The sequence below is a fragment of the Perognathus longimembris genome, chromosome 21 (assembly GCF_023159225.1).
Source record: "Perognathus longimembris pacificus isolate PPM17 chromosome 21, ASM2315922v1, whole genome shotgun sequence".
Taxonomy (NCBI): Eukaryota; Metazoa; Chordata; class Mammalia; order Rodentia; family Heteromyidae; genus Perognathus; species Perognathus longimembris.
The window spans coordinates 18527086-18542568 of record NC_063181.1 but is presented as its reverse complement, the minus strand read 5'-3'; the positions used below and the strand labels follow the sequence as shown (position 1 = coordinate 18542568).

Sequence of the window (15483 nt, the reverse complement as noted above, 5' to 3'; positions counted from 1 at the left end):
CATTATTGACTTTGGGTTTAAAAAGAAAGACAAGACTTTGAGTTATAAATCTCATGGCTCATGTATAAGAAAAAATTCAGGAGGCCACAGACCCATTTAACTGGGAGCTAGTAAGAAATAACTGAACATAGCTAGGATGTTAAGACAAATGTAGTTATAAAAGTTTTTTTCCCTGCAAAGATTATTTCAAAATACAGCTGCAATAATTTTGATAATTTGTAATAGACAATTTACATTCTATATCCGGTAAGGTAAGTCCCTCACATCGGAATTTAATAATATAAACATTTTGAAAAGTTTAAAAACTCAAACATAATAGAAATAACAATTAATAAATAAAAAAGCAAATCAAGTTATAGTATACTTTTCATGTAACAGTGACTTAAAGTGTGTAATAAATAACTCATCTATTATAATAAACAACTGAAAACAATTAGTATCATTTTACCTGGTAAATGTAGATGGCCAGAGTCGCACAGTATGCAAACCTGTCTCCACTGGCAGCACATACGTCTTTGTTCCATGGCTGACATCCAGCAGCGAGCAATCCCACTTGCCTTACCTGGGACATATTTGCCTTTAAAACAAATTTGAAGAAATGTCAGTCACTTGTATTATTTGATACATTTCTTCATCATTTTACATATTTCCTCAGTTCTTTTATGCTCTGACAAAAATCTGCTAATATTTCTAAACTCAATTCCTATTTTCAGAGAAAAGTAGGTGAATTTTCAGATGTATAGACATCATGGCAAGTAATTTCAGTTCGAAAAGAAATGATTTAAAAATGACAGATAGCATAGACTCCAGGCCAGGTTGAGAAATGTACAAGAAGTGATAGGACTATAGTGAAAGAAAATGGGCATAGACTATCTAAATGATCTTATTTCCATGGAGAAGGCTACTCCATGATGTCAGATGGGTGCCCCTCCCAGAAAAATTGAATTATCCTGAATTTTCTGTGACATGTATCAATTTAAATTCTTGGCAACTCACTCAAGGCAGCAAGTTCAAATTTCAAATCTTATGAGCCAATGTTGCAGGCCTTGTAGACTTCCTTTAGAACTTCATGGTTTTACATTGACTTTTCATCTCCATAAAAGCTATATGATGTACATTAGATACATATGCAAGCTGTGTTAAAAATATTCCTCATTATTAGGAGAGGATAGAAGAAAGCTGGAAACTAGTTTATATTTAACAAAAATTGACTTGACGTTAAACAACTCCAGAAATGAAGATGATATTGTCAGGAGAAACTGCCCAGGGCTAATATGAAATGAATAATAAATAAGATTCAGTTGTGCACTAAACATACAGTATGGATAAGAGGCAGGCAATTAATTTAGGACTCGTATTTCTTGCACCAAAAATATAGTTTGTGAACTTGATTTTCTGCAAGATTTCTCTCATCTTTAAAAGTTCTATTAATCTATGTATAAAGTAAATTCTCAGATACTGAAAAGAAGGAATCATAGAGAGAGGCTGTTGACAAGTCTATGATCATATTGAAAATCATTACAGAAAATCATCAGGCAAAATGCATATCTATGGAGAGTATTACACTATATAGTTATCCATTGAATAATATTCAAGAATAATGTCAACAAATTATTAACAAAGAAGTTTCAAAGCTAGAATCCAGAAGAGTATTAGATATTTCTAAATGAAATTTAAAAATACTTTTCTCAAAGGAAAGACAATAGCTCCTAATGTGATAAACAACCTAAATTTGCACTATCAATTTATCTCTTCTAAGTATCCATTTTCATTAGTGTGAACTTCATACTTTATTTTAAAATAACAAAAATGTATATATAAATTATAACCTTAAAACATTTTATCCAGAGAAATTAAATAAAAATCCAAGAGACATAATTAACTTGGTTTTACCCAAGTATCATTAATTAGTCACTATTTAGTCTACATTAGGTTATTCTGATAAAATATTCAAACTATCCTAAGAGCCTTATCTTAATGTCAAACACATCATCTGTAAAATGATCACACACAAAGCACACATACCTAAATATATATGCAGTGCAAGTCACCAGTTTGTTCAGTATATTCCATGGAATGTTTTCTACTCAATTTAGCTACTCTTTCTTTTTCTAGTTTACTACCCAGGAGCTTAAAGTATGCTAGCTAGAACCAATAACTAATATTGCTGGAAAATTAACTCTCGTGTTTCATCAGGAGGAATCATGTAATGATAATATGCTATCTTTCTTCTTCCTCTTAATGATCATCAATTAGCAAATGGTGGCATTTTTTTCAGTGGGTCATTAGCCTTTGTTAATTTAATCTAAAAACTACACTCTTCATTCTTATTACCAAGTTCATATATCCACAACAGGGGGGAAATGAATTTTTAAGTTTTCTTCTGTAGATAAGACTAATAGTACAATATAAAAAGTTACTATAGATCATTAAATATGTATGTACATCAGTAGTTTAAAAAAAACATCATGAATTCAAACAACTGCTAGTATCTGAAATATCTAGAATATTTATTCAGAAAGATAATAAAATACATTAAACTGCTATAGCTTGCACTGAATGTTATCTTAAAATGAAATGCCCCCATGCTTTTGATATGTTTGTTTTTGGCATGACCCAATGAATGACTTTGCATTGCTGAAAAGAAAAAATATTCGATTGAAAGTACATTAATATACATATATAGACAAACATTTGTGGCAAGTTATACATTCCCGAAAATTATTATCAGCCCGTTATCACCTTAACTTCAGAATATTGCATAATCTGTGAATGGCTTGAGTTTCCATATGTAATTGATGCATTTGTTCATTCTGAACTAATCTTTTTGACCTACAAATAACATACAGTTTACTGAAGAATTACAAAGCACTGAAGCTCACTGAATAATACATGAATGTTGAGTAAAGTTTGAGTTTCTTCTTGCTCAAGTTTTGGTCACTTCCTGTACAGATATAAATAGGAATGAAAGATCGCATTCTAAATGAAAAATGGCATGTGAATATTAGCATTAATTTCTTCTAACTATACAGCCTCCTATTCTTTAGGAGCTGTGTAAATGTAAGCACGTTCTCATGAAATCACCATTTATCATATAAGACTTTTTGATTATCTTTAAATGTTTACAGGAAGAAATAAATTAATTTTTGTGCTAAACTTAAAAACTGGAAATAAAATCTTTGAGAAATTATTCAGATCTCAAAATTTGGGATTCTAGTTGTAGAGCATAATCCTCATAATCTCCATGACTGCTCCAAAGTCACTTTAAAATAACATACATTTTATTAAAAGATATTTTATTAGCATCAGTCCCTCTTACCTCCCCAATCAGACTATTCTCTCTATTCTTTCCTAATGGAGAAGCTTGTAGACCACACAAAATTTTGAAAAAGAAGAAGAAGAAGAAGAAGAAGAAGAAGAAGAAGAAGAAGAAGAAGAAGAAGAAGAAGAAGAAGAAGAAGAAGAAGAAGAAAGAAAGAAAGGAAAGAAACCCTTATGTTAAAACCTTCAAGAACATCGGGGAACTGCTAGTGGTTTACACCTGTGTCCTGTGGCACACACCTACAGGCCTACCTACACAGGAGATCTGAGGACAGTGGTTCAAAGCCAGCCCTGGCAGAAAAGTTCAATGACACTCTTATTTCCAATAAACTACTCAAAAAATCATGAATTGGAGCTGTGACTCAAGTGGTGGAGCGTTCACGTTGAGCAAAAGAAGTTCGGGAACAGTGCTCAGGCCAAGAATTCAAGCCCAAGTATTTACCTGGAATAAAATTAAAAGCCTAAGAGTCTATGAAATGCCGAGTGTTAATAATTCAAAAGGAGTAAAATAATGAGAAAATGTCTGATTGGTATAATCACAAAGTACGATTATGATGATAGAAAGCAGAACAGGGAAAAGGAAGAGAAACAAATTACTGCAAATCTGTAGAAGCATATGCCCTTGAATAACAATGAGGAAAACGTGGTCAAACTGGACAGATGTATTTTGGCTCTATCCTTCACAATTTAAAGAAAAGAAAACACTATACAATCTTCATTTAAATACTAGTAAGTTCTGCATTTTAAAAGTGAACTATTTTTATAAACTAAATCAAATTTGATGCAGTACATTTAAAAATGCTTTTCTGTTATAATAATAAATCAAAATACTATTTTTAAAATCCTAGAGTTGCCATCATAACAATATAATTACTTCTGAAATATAATTAATTAACTTAAAATTTATTAGGTGCAATATGCTTCAAATACTTTTACATTTCCATTATATTATGACAAATACTATTGGCATATATTAAATGTTTTTATGTATGTCAAATAATCTTGAAAGTATTGTTATTTTATGACTGATGAGTCATATGCAAACTATTACTTATGAAACATGTCTAAATACAATTTAAAAACATTATTAAGAACTCATCTAAACTCAGGATAGGAAAAATTTAAAACTTTTCTTCAATATATAATTACAGCTATTCTTATCAACCATCATTTTACTTCTACTTTAAAATTATCTAATAACTATCTTAGTTACCCCCAGAACTCTGTAATGCAAATGTGTCCACACACTAATGATAATATAGCTGCACAAGAAGAAGAGCATGAAAAAAATCACAGAAAATCATAATTACAACATAAATGTATCTCTTACTCTTTGTAGTCCTTCATACCAATCATCTTGCTCAAACCAATGTGAAACGTAAGTCATCCAAGCCATAGAACGTTTCTATATTAATCAAGGCAATTGGAAACTCGCCATCAGAACAGTCAGCACCTAAGGTAACAATAACGTATTTCAGCCAAATAAGCTTTCTCAAAACCTCCTTTGTGAAATATGCTCAGTACAAGAAGTTAATACTGTACAAACATTTTGTAGGAGGGAGCAGAGCTGACTCCATCTTGAATGTGCTAAGTTCCCCCACCCCCCCGCCTCCCACCCACAGAAATGAAAAAAAATGTGAACATAGCCGGATCCCTCAGTTTTCTTAGAACTAGGTGCCTGAGGTTTTTAGAGCTGGAAATATAGTAAGATTTAATGTTAAAATTATAACAGCTTCTAAAACCTGGTGATGACTCTATGATAGAGGGCTGCACCCCCCCCCCCCCCACCATGAGACTAGTTCCTTGCAGTTTGACATTTTCATCACAGCACAACTTGTCATTGCTAAAACATGGAACCAAACGAGATGCCCCTCAGCAGAGGAGTGCATCAGGAAAATGTGTACATACACACAATGGAATTCTATGCCTCCATCAGAAAGAATGACACTGCTTCATTTGTAAGGAAATGGAAGGACTTGGAAAAAAATCATACTAAGTGAAGTGACCCAGACCCAAAGAAACATAAATCCTATGGTGTCCCTCATAGGGCATAGCTAGTACATGATTAGGCTAGTCATGGTAGAAGATCAAAATACCCCAATAGCTACACCCATATGATCACATAAAATGATGCCAAGTGAAATGAACTCCACATTATGGAAACAAGAGTTATACCACTGTTGTAATTATTTTCAACATGCCATATGAAGTCGTACTTTTTTTCTTTTTCCTTGTCTGTTTACTTGTTTGCTTGGTTTGTTTAGTTTTGTTTTTCTTGTATTTCCTTCCTGTGGTTGTACCCCCTACTACCACTGTATCTTATCTGAGTACCCTGGATACTGTTTATACGTGTATTAGAACTAGGGACGGGAGAGGGAATACCAAAATTGAGAGATAAAGAGCAAAAAGACAAACCATTCAAAAAGCAACACTTACAAAACCATTCGGTGGGGAGGGAGGAAGGGGGCCCGCGGCGTGGGGGGGGGGGTGGAAGCGGGGGGGGGGGGGGGGCGGGCTGGTCACGCCGCCCGGAAGGAGGGGATTGGACGCCCCGCCCCGGGGCGTGGGTTCGGCGGCGTGGACGAGGGGGGGTGTGGGCACCGTGGCGGCCTGCTTGTCTCCGGATCTGGGGTCGTGCACGCACCCCGTGGCCCGGGAAGGTCGCCTCCCCTCGGAGCCGGGATTCCGTGGTCCACGGGCGGGGACGGTAACGGGCTGTGGGCCGCCGAGGTGCGCCACCGCGATGAGCTTGAAAGATGATGACAGTGGGGACCACGATCAGAATGAAGAAAACAGCACACAGAAAGATGGTGAGAAGGAAAAAATGGAACGAGACAAGAGCCAGAGCAGCAGTAAGAGGAAGGCTGTTGTCCCTGGACCGGCAGAGCATCCCCTACAGTACAACTATATTTTCTGGTACTCCAGGAGGACTCCAGGCCGTCCCACCAGCTCCCAGAGTTATGAGCAGAATATCAAGCAGATCGGCACCTTTGCCTCTGTGGAGCAGTTCTGGAGGTTTTATAGCCACATGGTGCGGCCTGGGGACCTGACAGGCCACAGTGACTTCCATCTCTTCAAGGAAGGAATTAAGCCCATGTGGGAGGATGATGCAAATGAAAATGGCGGCAAGTGGATCATTCGGCTGCGGAAGGGCTTGGCCTCCCGTTGCTGGGAGAACCTCATCCTGGCCATGCTAGGAGAACAGTTCATGGTTGGGGAGGAGATCTGTGGGGCTGTGGTCTCTGTCCGCTTTCAGGAGGACATTATTTCCATATGGAATAAGACTGCCAGCGACCAAGCCACCACAGCCCGAATTCGGGATACACTTCGGCGTGTGCTTAACCTACCTCCCAACACCATATGGAATACAAAACTCACACCGACAGCATCAAAATGCCAGGCAGGCTGGGCCCCCAAAGGCTCCTTTTTCAAAACCTCTGGAAGCCGCGATTGAATGTGCCATGACCCTCTCACTCTCTGGATGGCACCATCATTGAAGCTGGCGTCATGGGAGTCTCTTGTTCTGTTGGCGTGCCGCCTCGAAGACCCTTCTGTCCCCGACAAGAGGAATGAATGGAAGAGCATGCTATGCTTTGAGAACAGGCTGACACACAGCAGCTTACAACAACAGCTGAGATCACAAATAAATGGTGCTAAACTAAAAAAACAAACAAAAAAAAAAACAAAAACCATTTGGTGTAAAACAACTGCACAACTCTTGGGGGGGAGAGGAAAGAGGGGAGGGAGGAAGTGGGTGAAAATGAGGGAGGAGGTAACAAGTAGAACAAGAAATGTACTCACTGCCTTTCATATGAATGTGTAACCCCTCTGTACCACACTGACAATAAAGGAAAATAAAAATAAAAATATAGGGAGCCCTTGTTCCCCTCTGTACCTAGGTAACAACCAGAGTAACAGACAGTAAAAAATGATCATAGTCATAGACTATAGAAATAATCATAATAGTAGTTATAGGAATGCCATGGTAACTGTTGGGTTGGTTTACTTATGATTGAGTACTGGATTGTTTTAGCCCACTTATGCTTGCTTATTGGTAATAAGAAAACATATTAGCAATTGCTAAAATAAAGTTGACAGTAGGTCATCCTGACTGCAAAATTCTGCTTCTGTAAATGGCTTGCTTAACCCATTTGTGATTTGCTCTACCCCCTGTGTTAACCCCCTGTGTCAGTGTTACATGACCACCTGCTGTAGAATGCACAGCTTCTACCTATTATAAACCCCAGTTCCAGGACTGTTGAATGTCGCAGTTACAGTCTGTGTTGTGTCCCTAACCGAACTGGTCAATTCACTTTTTACTTCCCCAATAAATCCATCTTTCTGCTGGAGACTGTCTCTGAGTAGTGGACTTGAGGGATGGGGAATCCCCTCCCCTGAACCCCATAACATTTCCAGCTAAAATCATTTCAATAATTTACAAATAATATTTGCTAAAAGATGCTAAGTCTGAAAATAAAAGTCTCTAAGTAACAAAATATAAAATAAGATTTGTTATCTAGTTCTACAGCCTAGTGTATAAAATAATTTTTTAGTTTTTAGCTTATATACCAAAAAGTATCTTAAATTTGCCTCTGCAACAAATTGGTAAATGATTTCTAGTGGTTACTGACTTTTAAAGAAAATCTAAGAAAAGAAAAAGGAATGAGAAGATTAGTTCTTAGTTCACCCTTAGGAGTTAGACATAAAGTTAGACACAAAGAGCTCCTAGGTTAAAAAGGATACAATGTAATGTCAATCTTTTTAATCTGTTTATTTTCCGTTCACTTGCTTGAGTTAAATAATTTTATACTTAGCTGATTATTCATCACCTTACTGCCTCAGAAAATTTAGAACCATAACTAATTATAATGCTAGTATGTTCAAAAGAAAACAAAAGCCATATGAATTTTATTTTATTTTTCTTCACTCATAGAAGAAGTCAACTACAAGCCATTGTAAATAAAAAAAATGTCTAGCCATAGTGGAGAAGACTTATATTTCAAAATCTTTTCTATGAAATTAAATGCTCAACCAACATATCAGGTTCAAATTCATCTTTATCTGACCAAATTCATCGAATTGATCAGTTACTCTTTACACTGCTGTAGAGATCAAAAGAAAGAAAAATAAAGAAAGGAAGAAGGAAGGAAGGAATAGAGAAAAGGGAGGAGGATTCTAGCTAGTCAGGAAGCAGAGATCTGGGGATTGGGGTTTGAAGCCAGCCCAGGCAGGAAAGTCTGTGACACTTATCTCTAATAAACTACTCAGAAAAACCCAGAAGAGGCTCAGGGTCAGAGTCTATGCCCTGAGTTCAAGCCCCAGGCCCAGCAAAAAAAAAAAAAAGAGGGGACAAAGGACAAAGAAATTGAAGAAGAAATGGAGAAATGGGAAAGGGAGAAAGGTGAGAGAGAGAAAAGGAGGGAGAGAAAAAAAGAAAAATGGGGGAGGGGAGAGAAAAGAGAACAATTTGTTTCCTTCTTTACAGTATAAATCTAAAATCGCTTTGCTCTAGCATATATAATACACTTGGATGAAATGTACGTATTATTGTAACTAGTTATAAAAAGTTTTATCTCCATTGTGATTTCTTATTCTCCACAAGTGTTTTCAATATCACCCCTTCTTGATGCTTCCACAGGTAGTATCTGGTCTGAGAATACCTTTTGTGAATTTCTTTACATTTTGTTATCTTCCTCGAATCTAAACCATGTTTTCTCTATCCTGTCCTTCTAGTTTTCACAACCCTTTTTAATGCCTGTCTGCTCGAAGTGATAGATGCCTGTCTGCTCCTACTCCCCTTTTTTGTTTCTCATCTACTACTTATCCTATTTTGGTATGCAATTCTACATCTAAGTTCTGTCAAATACATTTATATTCTATTTCAAATGCAGATCTAGCATTGGACCAACCACTCTAATGATATTACTGATTCCAGTTTCTCTCCTAATACACTTAACCTGGCCTACCCATTGACAAAGCTGAACTGAACACAGAACATAATTATGAATTACAATTATAATCGTTTAGTTATGTGCTTAGACGTTTTAGTTATTGTAAGCTAGTAGTAAAAGTTGTATTTTATATTGTTTACAATTAAAAGAATCCTCATTAACATAGGTAACAAATTAAGAGAAACACATCAAAAAATAAAAGAAAGAAAATTTCATAGTATCACTAAAAGGTCTCAGAACCAACATTGTAATCTAAGAATTTCCATAAAATACAAAAGACACTATAACTATTCTGATAGGTACTATGTAAAAGGTATTATACAGTTAAAGTTAGACACTGACAATTAAGGTATTGAAATAAGATTTCATTCAATGATGGCAATAGTGATTCATAACTGATCCAGTATAAAATCTAAGAGGACTATCCACAAAATAGAAAAAGGCATTCCACTTCGTAACAATACTTACTATGTAATAGTACAATAGGTACAAAGTACAATAAGTACATACAGGTACATAGATAGTACAATAAGTACTATGTGAAAGATAACATACAGTGTCTGAGATGACCCATTCACAATGCGGCTGGAAATTTTTTTTTAAATTAAAAATTTAAAAAGCCTTTCCCCCGGCAAGTTTGTACACCTTTTTGGTGTTGTTGTCACTATATGTGTTCAACTTAAAAACAAAAGATACATGCTCATTAGAAATTAATAGATCTGGGCTGGGGATATAGCCTAGTGGCAAGAGTGCCTGCCTCGGATACACGAGGCCCTAGGTTTGATTCCCCAGCACCACATATACAGAAAACGGCCAGAAGCGGCGCTGTGGCTCAAGTGGCAGAGTGCTAGCCTTGAGCGGGAAGAAGCCAGGGACAGTGCTCAGGCCCTGAGTCCAAGGCCCAGGACTGGCCAAAAAAAAAAAAAAAAAAAAAAGTAATTAATAGATCTCTTACTTTTGATCTCTACAGCAGTGTAAAGTCTGTCCAAAGAACAACAACAAAACAACAAAAAGACTTCCACACAATATGGAGAAATATTTTTGTTTCTTTGTTGTTGTTGTTGTTCTAAAGATTAGAGAGAAATATTCAGAATTATTATATACAAGGAATAAAAATTCATGGTAAACATATTTAAGTATTTTAGAGATACCTAAGGAACAAAGGCAGACCCAACATACAGCCAAAAATAACTTCTTAGGATCAGGAAAAGACTGATTAATCAGATTAGAAATGTGTGTGTGTGTGTGTGTGTGTGTGTGTGTGTGTGTGTGTACACATGCATACAATATATATAAAGTGAAAATTCAGAGGTTGAATTTTTAAAATTATTCTCTAAGCATCCTTTCAGGATTTTTAAAATCTGATGTTCAAGTGGAGAAACACAAGTTCAGCATTATTTCTCACCACTGCATACAATTAAGATCCCCATGATATAAGAACAATATTCAACTGAAGAACTTTTGTGATCTCACAGTACTTTAAGAGACAAAATACAATCTGTAAATGAAGAAAAAGTGAATTAAATATATATAAGAATTTAAAAGATACCTTATCCATGAACTCATCCTAAAATATAAATCCTTGATCAAAACAGAAATGAAATATGAAATTTAATTAAAGTATTTATTAAGGTAATAAATGAGTATATTTCAAAAATTCAAATGCTACAGGAATTTTTCAAATATAAGATGTTATAAAATTTTAGGGATGAAGCTATAATTTAGTGGTAAAGCACTTGCCTATCATATGTAAAGCCCTAGGTTCATTCCTTACCACTGAAAAAATCAAAGTACAAAGTAATTTTTAGATATTAGGTATTTAGGGAAATTTAAAAGGCAAAGATTATAATGGATTTTTCATTTTATAAATATAAGCAAAAGACAGTTTTTAAAATTTTGCTATTTTAAAAGAATTAGATTCAAAATATTAGGTAGAAATAGAGTAAAAAATATTCATTTGAAAGCAAACATGAAATAACACATCATGAGACAATTTTTTTTTTTTCCCCCAGTTCTGGGGCTTAGACTAAGGGCCTAAGCACTGTCCATGGCTTCTTTTTGCTCAAGGCTAGCACTCTACCTTTTGAGCCACAGCACCACTTCCTGCTTTCTTTGTTTATGAGGTGCTGAGAATCAACCCAAGGTTTTGTGCATGCTAGGCAAGCACTCTACTGCTAAGCCACATTCCCAGCCCCATGAGACAATTTTTTAAAATTAATATCTGAAACTGTCTATGCAAATAACTTAAGTGACATACTAGTTATGTGAAAATTTTTAAATGCATTTACATTCATAACTTCACCAATCACTTCTCAAGTCATTCAATACTTACTGAATAATAGTCAGTGTAAGACAAGAATGAAGGAAGAAAACACTCAACAAAACCAGTGAATGTCCTGTCTGGCTATCACTTTAACTTGTACAGGAGATAATCCATAAGTAAGCCAAAGTAAAACCAACAAGTAAATGATATACAAGAGAATATTTTGTATAAAAAATAATCATATAGCAAAAGACAATGAGAAATTTTGAATATTGGTCTCCTATTACAGTCTTTTTAAATATGGTATGAAATAACATCACACTTGACACTGAGTAAACAACTGAAAGAAGATAGAAGGTCAAAATATAATCATTTCTGATGGAAATATCTGCTAGAAAGAGGAAGGAACAAAAGTAAAAAATAAAAAGTAAATACTGTAGCCATATCTCTCGAAATTTAAGACAATAATGTTATAATGTTATATAATATATAATAATGTTATAATATATATATTATATATATAATATATATATAATAATATAATAATGTTATATAAAGTGTAGAATAAAAGGTCACATATATGTGAGGAAGTAAAGATTCAAGAATGTTTTGTTAAGCTCACCTTTATACTGTTCTGGATTTTTATACTTTCTAAAAAAACAAAAGCATATTCTTATTATTAAAAACTAAAATATTTCACTAAAATTAATATGTAAAGTTGATTTGATAAATATGATCAGAGCTTTGCAACAAATATGTTATGTAATGATATAATTGGCATATAATAATTGTCTCAATAAAACTGGAAAGTATAGAAAATTGGAAGTATTTTTTAAAATCAGCCATTTGGCTCCCTAACAGAAAGTCTTCCTATTTCAAGAATCCATAATTTGAAATAACAATACTATTCTCACTGTAATATATAGTCATATTTTATGAAGGCTGATTATCTCACTTTGACTTGAAGTATATTACTCAAATAATTCATGAACACAATTAATGCAAAAACTTTCTTCAATGCAGATTTCTGTGTCTGATTCTAATGTATCAGAATCTAGGGGTAGAGAGTTGTCAGTATTACCCCATGGTGATTTATATGCATAGCAAAATTTAAGAACGGACTCAAAAACTATGTCTAGCAGTTTCTATTAACAAAGATTAATCTCATACATTTCTGTTGCTCTTGAGTTTAACTTTTCCATACTTGACACAGCATTTTATCTATTCATTCTCAGTATGTGTCAAATCGTAATGTTCTTAAAAGATTAGATTGCAAAATGGGTCACAGCAAGTCAAGTACCGTATTAGCCTACATTGAAATCCTAAATTAGGTAGCAAGTAGAAAAAAACCAATGTTATTTACAGCAATTTTAGTCTAAGCTTGCAAAATGACCACTTACACCTATGTAGATTCCAATTAAGTCAGCAAAACCTAGGATTTTTATACAAAATCAAGTACTGTAAAACAGAATAGCAAGATATTGATTCAAAAAAGTAGAGACTGTCTGCAGCTGCTTTTGCCATCCATATACATAAATTTATCAATACACTTTCCTATATTTCAACCACTAAAAACACAAGGGTTTGAACTACAGAGTTAAAGTTATCTCGGTCTTTGGAAAATGATAGAACTGTGTGATGCAATATGGAAATGGTGTTTGATTTCACTGCAGGACTAATTTACTTTTGCTTAAACAAGCTGATTCATCATATGTTCGGTGTGACCACTGTAAGAGTTAGGCAAAGAAAAACAGAGGTGAGAGAAATCACATATTCAATTGTAAAATAGGATGGGAGAAATATATATGTCATTGACAGAAGAGTATGAAATAAAACAAGTATTTGTCATGAAAGATATGGGATTATTTCTTACATAAGGCTTAACAGAAAAAGAGAATTGTTCTTCCTTAAAGGTAACTTAAGGAGCTATGGTACAAGTTATTCTGGAAATGTGAAGAACCCAGTTCCTCTCTAATCTAGTTTATGAGCTAAGTGTTGCATGAGATTTTAAAGCCCAGTGGGCTTAACTGCTTGTGAAACTCATTTGGTAGAAACTAGTTTGGGCTGGCACCTTCATATTCTGGGAAAGGTGTTAAACTATTATCTGGGGAAGTAAATTGAGAAATCCCAAATGGAAGCCTGGCAGCTAGAAACTTAAAATAGCTACCTAAAGCTGCTAAACTTGGAAATGTAAGTGGGGTGCTGGTGGCTCCTTCCTGTAATCAAAGCTAGAAATGAGGCTGAGATCTGAGGAGCGCAGTTCAAAACCAGGCAAGTCCATTAGACATTAGACTCTTACTTCCAGTAAACTAGTCAGAAAAAGCCAGAGGTGGCCCTGTGGCTCAAGAGGAGAGCACTAGTCTTGACCAAAAGAAGCTCAAGGACAGAGCCTAGGCCCTGAGTTCAAGCACCAGGACTTGCAGTAGAAACAAACAAACCAACAAACAGTAGTATATGTATCTGATATTTTAACAGAAGTCTGAAATATTTTATCTGCTACTGTGGGAGGTCTACGTTTAGATCTAGCAGGTTAATAATCTATTTTGTAGTCTACTCATCCAAAACTATGTTCTTAAACAACAGAATGTTCCCCAATCATCAACAAATGCAATTAAATATGAAAGTGAGACATTACATTCAAATAAAGCTATATTTGTAATAGGAATGTCAGAGAAATATGTCCACTATAAGGTTTATCTAGTACTTCATGGTATGTCCAACTCAAGTTTCAGAAGTAGAATGCTACATGCACATTACTAGTTCGAGAAGTAACTGAGTCCAGTGTCATAATGTACTTGCCACCAGTACTTCTAACACTACCTTTCAAGAGACTTACTTGATGCTTGTTGAAATTCAGATTCCTGAGCTATCCCTCAGGAATTCTCACTTCAAAGACGTGTAGCCAGGTAATTTGCAAGTCTAACAAGCTCCCAGGAGATGCTTCAGCTGCTAGCAAAGTAAATGTTCAGTAACAGAGCCCCTGATGGCGTCTAGCACTGAAGTACCCAAACAGCCAAGAAAATAAATTTCTCCAACTAAGATTTTACCTAAGGGTAAGCCTAATCTAGGCTTCAGTTAAGCATCTTAATTTTGAGTATATTATATTTAACATGTAAATACATGTATTTGTGTATTATGTACATTTTATGTATTTTATGTATTATGTACATTTATGAGCTACACTGGAATAACATCTCCTGAGGTAACCAGATGAGAAACTGTCAAATACTCTACAGCAACACTTCCAGTAAATTTACAGGCAAATCAATAAATTTTATGAATTTTAAGAAGGTACTTGCTAATATTTTCAGCATATTACTCATATAAGATAAAACTTGGATGCTATGTACAATTATTATTAAAATTTAAAGTGATTTTAATTTTTTAACTTTTGAGTCAGTAGCTTGAAGAATTATAATGCAAAATAAAGCCATGTGGTAATATATTACATAAATCTTGAGAATGTCTTTAATACTAAGTATTAGAATAGGAGGTTGTAGACCAGCTTTCCTATTACTAACTTGGAAAAACAATCTTTACATGACTGGTCCTCATTTACAGAAGTTTCTTGGAATATGAATATATGCTCACAAGTTCAAGTGCTAAGAATTTGCACAATAAAACAAGTCTAAGCATAAATAATATTGTTTAAGAACTGTTGTGAGTTCACCTCTTCTTAGCATTTGAAATTAGAAACACGCACTGAATGCTGTAACACCTTCACTGACACACAAAAAAACAACATTATTTTGTATATCTTTTGCCAGGATTTTCCTAACATGACAATTAACAAAACATCCTTTTAATAACAAAATATTGATAAATTATCTCCTATATTATCTTACTGTGGAAGATTTACATTGTTGCTTATTTCTAGTTCTATGTTAAAATACATAATCCCCGAATTTTAGTAGGTAATTAACCTACAAGACTGTACTATCTAAGTAC

The 15483-nt window shown here is 34.7% G+C and overlaps 2 protein-coding genes across 2 annotated transcripts in view; one reads left to right on the top strand and one right to left on the bottom strand.

Annotated features, from left to right (window-relative positions):
• Wdr17 (WD repeat domain 17) overlaps positions 1-15483 on the bottom strand; it is a 76011-nt gene that overhangs the window by 57250 nt on the left and 3278 nt on the right. The window contains exons 2-3 of the mRNA XM_048330763.1: positions 4652-4774; positions 449-577 (exon numbers count right to left, since the gene is read on the bottom strand). Of these exons, the coding sequence (XP_048186720.1) occupies positions 449-577; positions 4652-4717 (195 nt within the window). The 5' untranslated portion in view covers positions 4718-4774. The remainder of the gene's footprint in view (positions 1-448; positions 578-4651; positions 4775-15483) is intronic.
• On the top strand, positions 5988-6982 carry LOC125339567 (eukaryotic translation initiation factor 4E type 2-like). Its single transcript, XM_048330765.1, has one exon. The coding sequence runs from the start codon at positions 6065-6067 to the stop codon at positions 6773-6775; it is 711 nt and encodes a 236-aa protein (XP_048186722.1). The 5' UTR covers positions 5988-6064; the 3' UTR covers positions 6776-6982.